This window comes from Mus musculus, chromosome 6 (genome assembly GCF_000001635.26).
Source record: "Mus musculus strain C57BL/6J chromosome 6, GRCm38.p6 C57BL/6J".
Taxonomy (NCBI): domain Eukaryota; kingdom Metazoa; phylum Chordata; class Mammalia; order Rodentia; family Muridae; genus Mus; species Mus musculus.
Window position 1 is genome coordinate 52,165,462 of NC_000072.6, and position 9,027 is coordinate 52,174,488.

At 50.4% G+C, this 9,027-nt stretch overlaps 1 protein-coding gene and 2 long non-coding RNA genes across 7 annotated transcripts in view; 2 read left to right on the plus strand and 1 right to left on the minus strand.

The window, feature by feature from the left end:
• The first annotated feature begins 212 nt into the window (after window positions 1-212).
• Hoxaas2 (Hoxa cluster antisense RNA 2) lies at window positions 213-3,990 on the plus strand. The gene is made up of 3 exons (NR_131182.1): window positions 213-526; window positions 2,250-2,429; window positions 2,918-3,990. It is a non-coding gene; the product is annotated as a Hoxa cluster antisense RNA 2 (long non-coding RNA).
• Hoxa3 (homeobox A3) overlaps window positions 3,598-9,027 on the minus strand; it is a 44,009-nt gene continuing 38,579 nt past the window's right edge. For 2 of the 5 annotated variants that reach the window (XM_017321404.2, XM_017321403.2), the window contains exons 2-3: window positions 6,660-7,308; window positions 3,598-5,281 (exon numbers count right to left, since the gene is read on the minus strand). In XM_017321404.2, the coding sequence (XP_017176893.1) occupies window positions 4,479-5,281; window positions 6,660-7,188 (1,332 nt within the window). In that variant the 5' untranslated portion in view covers window positions 7,189-7,308 and the 3' untranslated portion in view covers window positions 3,598-4,478. The remainder of the gene's footprint in view (window positions 5,282-6,659; window positions 7,309-9,027) is intronic. The other 3 variants (XM_017321402.2, XM_011241225.3, NM_010452.3) reach the window with 2 other exon arrangements.
• Gm15050 (predicted gene 15050) lies at window positions 7,420-8,598 on the plus strand. The gene is made up of 2 exons (NR_152256.1): window positions 7,420-7,547; window positions 8,175-8,598. It is a non-coding gene; the product is annotated as a predicted gene 15050 (long non-coding RNA).

Below are 9,027 nucleotides of genomic sequence, written 5' to 3' on the forward strand. Positions count from 1 at the left end.
GGGTTCACCTTTCCTCTTCCTCCTCTTTTTCCAAAATCAGTTCTCAGAACCGATTCATATTCATTCTTCTCTCTCTCTCTCTCCCTCTCTCTCTCCCTCTCTCTCCTCGCTCCCTCCCTCTCTCCTCTCCTTTCTCCTTTCCTTTTTTCCTCTCTCCTTCCCCCACCCCACTCTATCCTGTCCCCTTCTCCTCCCCCCCAGCCTCTCGCCTCCTCTTAATGTCCAGCCCGGGACCTGCGCCCCTGGCCCATTGTTAGCCGGCTTTTCCACGGCAGCTTTGCATCTGACTCCTGCGGGCAGCGGAAAACGAGAGGCGGCTCTCGAAGCCTGCTGATCTTCCTTCGCCATCAACTTCTCAGGAGTGGCTGGAGAAAGATAGATGCATGTGCCAAGAGAGACAGCAGCCCCAGGTCCTTGTGTCCAAATCCCCGTAGCCTGGGCGGCGGCCAGCCAAAACAATGCCGTCCCGAGCAGGCTCGTGCGGCTCCTGGCACTCTGGGTTTCATACCCGTAGGGCTCGGGTGCGGTGAGTATTTCCGACTTCCAGGAAGAGTGCTGGAACTTGTCAGCAGGGAGGGAAAGGACTCTTGTTTCTTGGTCCCTCTTTCCCTCCTACTCTTCTTCGAGTCCTTGTCACTCTGGTTGGGGACTGGTTGGTTCAGATGAAGCGAGTATTTCTTGGCAGCCTGAATTGCCTCCCACACCATCCTGCTCTTGGGCACCAGGGAGAATCGCACCCTGGTTATGTTGTGGGAACAGCACTGCAGAGGAGAGGGCATCTCAAGGAGGAGTTATATCCTTCTACTTCTCCTTTCATTCTCTTTCCTCCAGTTCTGAGGCAGGACTTCGGACTGAGTGCTGGACAGGGCTGAAGGATTCAAAAGACAACACCTTTAGATACCAAGCAAGAACTTAAAATAAAAAAATCACCATACCAGAAGAGAGAGAGAGAGAGAGAGAGAGAGAGAGAGAGAGAGAGATCTAATGAAGGTACCTTCTCTCCCTCAAACCCTAAGGATGGATGGAGATTCTGGGGTTGGTTTTTTTTTTTTTTTTCCTTTGAAATGGACCAAGTGATCAGAATGCCCCAGGCCGGCAGGCATCAGTGGCAGGAAAATAAATCATTCTGATGGCCAAGGAGAGAAAGGTTGGTGGGGGAGAAAATACTATGCAGAAAACAAGAAAGGCTGACCAAGGAGCAAGGGCAGAACTCCATCTCTGAGGCTAGCTAGCAGTTAGGGGGTTTGGCTCTAAAGTGGTCTCCAGCCTTGACCAGCTCTGAGCATTACCTTGCAGATAGAGATGCTATTTTGGAAAATGTAAGGGTTTTTCCAGTTTTCTTGCTTTTATTCCAAACAAAGCTCTGAAGGAAGTCTGGGTGTGATCAATCTTGCTCACCAAAAGCCCTGACAGCTTCTGGCCCTTAAGAACACATCTCAGCTTCAAGCTTTTTCCAAGCTCAAATGTGGCCCAGCAAAGAGGAGGGCAGGAAACGCAAGTAAACAGGGAAATTTTGTCTTTTTAAAGATCGGGGTTTGGCCGTAGAGAGGGCTCTAAGGCTGCTTTCAGGGAAGGTGCTTTGCAGATGGAAGGGTGGTGGCTTTGGGCATTTGCTTTTACCAGAAAGCATTGAGAGACAGAGGAAAGTTAGAAAGCAGGGCTGCCCACAGCATTGGGCTTTGTCAGGCTGCGTGGGTGAAAAAGCTTTTTGCCTTCCTCAGCTGCCTTAATTCAAAAGCCATCTGGAAGAAAACCCTTTTCTGAGACTGCTCCAGCATTCAGATCTTTCCCCAATCTATTACTTTAATTCTGGAGATATTTTAATAACTATTTCTTTTTTAATATCCAGGAAGCTGAGCGTGAGGTGAATTTATTTTTTCTTTGAAAGCCAAAATGAATGCCTTGACTGGCAAGAGAAGGAGAGGCTCTGTGGTACAATCTCTGCCCTGAGGCAAGGAGGAAGCCAAAGGGAAGGTTTGTAGGCATAGGTTCAAATGCTGATTATCTCTGGAAGGTTTTCAGGGGGAGACCCCACACACACCTCTTCCCCTTGATGCTGTCCCTTATTTTCTCAGGTAATTTTGTGCATGTTTTTTAAAATGCTTACATAAAAAGACTAGTGTTATCTGCACGGTTTCAATAACCCCAAAGGCTCCAGTTCCTCAAAGACTGGTTTTCCAGCCTTTGCATTTCTGATGTGTGCATCCTAAGGAGATGGGGTGGGGAGAGCAAATCCAACTTCCCTACAGGCCAAAAGAGAGCACGGATCAAGAGCAGGACGAATCAAGAGCAGGAGGGTAGACGACGACGTGGGGAAAGCTCCTTTGGCGTGAGACTCCCAGCGTTCTGCGGCAGCCTGCTTTTGTATCCTCAAGATTTTCCTAAACCGTGAAAAGGGCTCCTAAACGCTGCTCTCTGGGACTCAGCAGGTACCCAGAAATGACGCCAGCTCTTGCTTTTAAGGATTTTCTTAGGGTGCCTGGGGTGTGGGTGGGTAGAGGCCATGATGATGGATATTCGAGATTGCAAACAAAATGGCGACATTTTCCACTTCTGCCTCTGAAAGATACAATCCAGAGAGAATGTGGGTTCAGATGCCCCCAATCTCCACACGCAGGTCGTTCACTTCCACCTCTGAGGGGTTAGTGATGGGATGCAGCTGTGAAGCTTGCTTTTTCTGAATTTGCCTTCATGGATCTGTAATTCTTTACTTTGGAGATGGAAATATTTCCCTTTTCCCGTATCTGCCTTTTACTCTGCCAGCCAGTCAGCGGGCATCCTATCTTAAATCCAAACGTGGAAATGTAATATTAAGCTTGTGTAGCAGCAAATGAAAGAAGTACTTGTACAATTGCATTTTTATTAGAAAGATACCAATCTCCTTTCTCTCTCCTCCTCCCCCTGGGGCCATAAAAAGAGAGGAAATAAATCCACAGAATGGCAGATGCTGAATTCCGGGAGGAATTTGATGCTGAGATTCATGGAAGGGATTCCTTCCAATACAAGGAAGACCTGGAGGACTATGAAGCTCAGTCCTTTTTCTGGAGACCTAAGGGAGAGTAGGTCCCTTTTGAGGTGAATTTAGAAGAGTCCCGTCCCCCCCATCTTCTTTAGGCGTGATAATGAACCGCGAAGCATCCTCAGTGGAGACCTGGAATTCGATAGCTTGTGGGAAGAGCTTAAGACCTTGTGCGGTTCCAAGGTTGAGGCCTTGGCCGATGGGCTTTCGGTGCGGGGGAATGGAGAGGAGCCCCGGGTTCTTGGTGTCGGCGTCCCGCACCTGTGCGCCCCCCGCTGAGCCCGAGGCCGGCCGCCTTTGTTTCTGCCAGGCCGCTCTGCACTTAGCAGCCTGGCGCCCTGCTTGGGCGGCAGCTGGGAACCAGGCAGCTCAGCGGGCCGGGAGCCTGGCATTTCCCGAGCTGCGGCAGCCACTTGAAACCGCGGCCTCTATCCCCAGAACTCGCCGAGCTTCCAAGGCAGACGCTGGACCAGGCCTCACGCCAGAGTCGCGGTGCTGCCGCAGCCGCTGACAGTTCGCTTCTGCCAGAACTCCACGCAGAGACCCGTGTCCAGCCAAAGAACCCCCTTTGACACGGATCGTAATCAGAATAAAAACTTTATTTTTTTTGTTTTGTTTCTCAGAATGTGAGCAGCAAGGAATGTAAAACTCTCAAAACAAATCTAGCATTTTTAGCGTTCAGTTTGGCCAGATGTTACAAACCTAAACCACTATTTTCAAACTCTGGGTCCTCTCTGTTCTTATTGCATTGCTACGGTTTTTAATAAAGGAATTTTATTTCCCTTTCAAATAAATTTTATATGTATGCCAATACACCATTGAACAAAAGGCTCAAGAAACCTTCTGAACAATCAGGGTACAGAATTTCTTTAATATAAATACGAACGGATGGGGATAAATAATATTTAAAACTTAGACTATTCAATGCTTGCAAAAAATATAAATAAATCTGACTGTTCACAAGCACACACACACGGAAAGACGTACACGTAGTCATCTTTGCACAGGGAGTCCCTGTTTCAAAGCGCCTTTGATTTCTTTTTCTCGATCAGTACAAGAAGTGCAATTTTAAAAACTAAAACTTAAAAAAAAAAAACGCAGTTGCTTCCTCTCGGGAGCCATAAAGTATGAACAAATTCACATTGAAAACTCGACTAGAAAGTTTGTTCATATACCCTGTTTCTTATCAAAGAGTAGAGAAGGAAAAGGATGCAGGGCCAGAGGCCAGGGCGAGGAGGGGTGGTGGTAAATGTTGCTACTGATACTGACAGCCTTTCCAGCAACCAAGATTGCTACGTCACATAAACTATAAAAACGCATTACCAAAGAAAACAAAATGAGGGAGGGGTGCAGAGGAGAAAAGGGAAAGGCAAGAACATAGAACAAAACAAAAAAAGGAAAAAGTAACCAAAGAAGGTCGGGTGGGCAACTCTCCTGGCTCACAGCCCTGGGCCCATCATCACAGGTGGGTGAGCTTGGGCGCTTCCTGAATTCTTCCCTGAGAAGGATGGTGGGCAGTAAGGTCCGTGTAGGTGGGGTGTGGCTCCCCAGGCCCCGGCCCATGGTGGTGTCCGCTGCCCAGCGGCCCAGTGCCCCCGTAGTCCATGGCAGCCGAGGTGGTGTGGGGGAGGTGAGTTAGGCCAAAGAGTGGCCCAGAGTTGCTCATGGGCTCCACATAGCTGCCCCCTACGAAGACGGGGCTTCCCTGTAAGTGTGGGGTCCCATAGCTGCCATTGCCCTGCAGGCCGTGAGCATGCGGGTCGTAGTCAGGGGTGCCCCCTGCGCCTGACCCCGCCGCTGTGTAGCGTTTCTGTGGGGGAGGTGGGGGAGCGCAGCTGGGCAGGGGAGCAGGGTAGGAGGCCGGAGGCAACCCATAGGCGCCTTGGGGAGGCTTGGAGAAAGGAGGGGGTGACTGGGGCTCATATGGGACACTGTTGACCAGCGAATGCATAGAATTCAGATAGCCTCCTGCACCGGGAGGCACAGGGCTCCGACTTGGGGACTGGCCCCCAGACGAGGTCAGCATGCCTTTGCCCTTCTGGTCTTTCTTGTACTTCATGCGGCGGTTCTGGAACCAGATCTTGATCTGGCGCTCGGTGAGGTTCAGCAGGTTGGCCATCTCCACCCGGCGCGGCCGGCATAGGTAGCGGTTGAAGTGGAACTCCTTCTCCAGCTCTACCAGCTGCGCGCTCGTGTACGCCGTGCGCGCGCGCTTGGACGAGGCCTGCCCAGGCGGGCTCTTGTCACCAGCGCAGCTCTCCCCTGCCAGGACACAGAGAGGAAGAGCGGTGTCAGGGGCTGCTACCGACCCCGCCTAGCTCCCCAGTCCTAGGCCTGCCCCTCCTTTCTTCACCCCACAGAAGCCTCTGTCCAAGGCCAGAGAGGAGCAGGACTTCAGTGCTGTGGTCCTCTCTTGGTCTGCGGAAACAGCCTGGTTAGCCTGCCCTTCCTTCCTCTAAGGAGCGAATCAGGGGCTTCTTCAAGGAGAGGACAGAGCTGCAGAGCCTCCTGCTTGCCTTGCTGGCCTGAACTTCCTCTCTATTTTACTCGGCCAGCTTATTTCCTGGCCCATCAGACAACAAGCTTCCTGTGAGCGGGTGCCACTATCTTGATTCCTTCAGTCGCTGGAAAATGTAGGAGACCTAGTGTATGCATGCATCCTGCCTGTGTGACCAGCCATTAGCTTCTACTAACCAGTTTTTCAGTATCTCCCAAGAAAAGAGTAACAGATTGGTATTGTCAAACTGGAAGGCCTTCTCTGACCAAAGGAGACTAGACCTCACTGGAGATACCTAGTTCTAGCTACCAGACCCTTACAGAGTCTTGGTCATTTGGTTCTCAATGTCACCATGAAGGCTGCCCCAATTTGGACCATTGCATTTGTGCCTCCTGTCCTCCTTGGCTTCCCAAATACCAGTTCTGGAGGAGAGAGCAAAGGAAACCAGAGAGGAAGGGGCCAAGGTAACCTAGAGGCTTGGAAACCCAAGTCCCTGAGGCTAAGGCTCCCCCACTGGAGTCCAGTTCCCAAAGCCCCATGTGGTTCCCATTAGGATGACAAGCCGAATCCCCTCCCCCAGGGGATGCCCGGCTGCCTCCTGCATTGTACTAAGACTGAGCAAGGCCTTCCCAGAAGTAAGGCAGCCAGTCCATCTGCTGCAGAAAACATTGGCTCTGATCATAGACCAAGCATTGATTCTGACCCGGGGGATGAGTGGGCCTGCTTTTATTCTGCCACGTTTCAGTATGGGGAGGATGCCACTGTTTGCCCAGGAAAAAAGGAGTTGTGTGCTTAGAGAGACAGTGGTCCTAAAGATGGTTCTATCTAGAGGTCAGAATTCCCAACACTGGAACAAGGAGGGATTCCAACTTCACCAGGCTCAAACCGCCTTAGAGAGGCCCAGAGGGACTTCAGTCAGATTTATGTCTGAGGGATCCTCTCACAGTAACCGTATCACCTTCCTAAGTAGCAAAGATTCTGGAAAGATTTGTTTTCCCTGGTGTGTGTGGGGGGGGGGGGCGGGGAGGGCACATTTCTGGAGATGTTTCTCTCCTCCTAGGCTGGCTGTAATAGCTAGAAGTGGCTTGGAGCGTGGAGCTGGTACAAGGCCAGAGGCCCCACCTCCTAAAGGCATTCATTTACCTGAGCTGGAGCCGCTGGTTTTCTGCTTAGTGTTCTGCCTTGACTCTTTCATCCAGGGAAAGATTTGTTTGCCCACGGTGGGAGAGTTGAGCAGGGGGCTCTTGGCTGTGCTGGCAGGGGTAGGGTTGCTGTTGGCACTTTGAGGGGGAGAGACAGACGAGGGAGGCGGAGGAGCTGCAGGGGTGGGCGCAGGGGGCTGTGGTGGGGGCTGTGGAGGCTGGGGCGCTGGGGGCGCTGCCTGGGGAGGAGGTGGAGGCAAAGGTGGTTCACCCAGGCCTGGGGGCTGACTAGGAGGGCCGCTCAGGGTGCGCAGACAAGCTTCGCTCAGCTCATGAGTTTTGGGGTGGCCCCCAGCGCTGGCGGGAGACTGGAGGGAGCAGGCAGGTCGATGGTACTCAACGCCATCGGTGCCCAGAGCGGCGGACGGCGCGTATGGCTGCTGACTGGCATTGTAAGCGAACCCATTGGCTGCTTGGTAGGGGTAGCCACCGTAGATCGCTGAGCTGTCGTAGTAGGTCGCTTTTTGCATCGCGATGTTTCACGATCGTGATCACACTCTCTGACAAGGGCTTGACACCCGTAAGGGAGCACATTGGCACGCCCCCGCGGTCACGTGACACTCCGCCGCCAATGGCCGCCGCGCGCAAACCTGAGGGAGGGGGGAGAAGTGCAGCGCGGTGAGGGCTCCGCGCAAATCCATCTTACTCTCAATAGCTAAGTGACATGAAAGCCATAAAAGAAAAAGTGGTCAGCAATATTTAGCAGCACGACGTGGCCCCGGGCGCAGGGAGCCGCACTATAAAAAGCTGCTGGAATTTACTGGCAGCTACAAATATTTGCTTAACTTGCGTCTGGAGTTGGGGGATTTTCCGCGGAGCAGCAGAACCAGTAAGGGCTGGAAGCTGGGTCTCTGGAGCCAAGGTCCAAAATGAGACAGGGTCTGGAGGCTAGGTTGGGGTCTTTCTTTTCCAGAAGAAGCTGTGGCGTCCCTTTGTAGAGGCTGAGGCTTTCTGAGATCTTGGGGGAACTCTCAAAAGGGCAAAGGGTCGTCATTTTTTCTCCAATCCTCCCATAAGGATTCATATTTGCCTCAAAGATCTATGATGGTCAGACTTCCTTCCTAGCCAGCCTTTGCCTGGAACTCTCAAAGGAGGTTTGCACACACACACACACACACACACACACACACACACACACACACACACACACAGGCAACTACCCTATCGGATCATGATGGAGTTTGGAAGCTGAGTTTGTTAGACAGTTAGCCTGTTCTAGTTCAGGGAAGAGGACCAACCGCCTCCAAATGAACCCTATAAGGTCAAGAAGAGTGTGGAAGAGAAAACTTTTGAAGAAGTTTCTCTCTCTCTCTCTCTCTCTCTCTCTCTCTCTCTCTCTCTCTCTCTCTCTCACTGTGTGTGTGTGTGGGGGGGGGGGGGTCTTCCCAACTCCACCCTCAAGTCACAACTCAAATCTTGTAACTTTCTATACATTTTCTCCCATCCTGTTTTTCAGGCAATTTGAAACAAGCCACTCCAACCTCTTTTTCAAAGTTATAGGAGGTTCCCTGTCTTGAAGTCTCCTGCCTTGGATTTTCTGAGGTGCTGCTATTCTGGGCAACTATCAAAATCCTACCTGTTAAAACATGATGGATTAGAGAAAAAAAACAACCCACCAGGAACCTGAAAAACCGGCGTTCATCTCCATGACCACGGCTTGAACTCTCCTTCCAACTTAACGATAATAGGTTCTGTCTTAGAAACTGCTATGTAATTTGATGTATGGGGGTCATTTGGCTCCAGAGGAGGCATGGAAGCACAAACCATAAACTCCTGCCAGACTTCCCTGATCTTTGTATACTTTTGTTGGTCATATTTGTTATTTGGTCCATTTTCCTGCTTCAGAAATACTAAGTAAAGAAAAACATCTTTTTAAAAAACCCTAAAAGTCTCTTATTTAAAAAATACTTTATAGAAATGAAATCTGTGTTCTCCTGGTTTTCAACTTCTGCATGGTAAATTTCTAATTCTCAGCAAGAAAAGTTCCTTGGAAGTCTTACATGTTCACACCCAGACACACATTCAGAATGCTAGTCCCTCTGACCATTAAAAAAGCTATAACAATAAATCTATGTAGATAATGTTTAACATTTCAAAGCCCTAACTATGGCCATTCAATCCCAGAGTTATCCAACTTTTCTAGAAGTACCAGCTGTCAACCAGGAATATGTGTGTGTGTGTGTGTGTGTGTGTGTGTGTGTGTGTGTGTGTGTATCAAGCATCCACCAATGGGCGATTACAATTTTGTTCTTAATAATGAACCCCCTTAGATTTCATCATTAAACCAACAATCTGATCAACATCTGGAA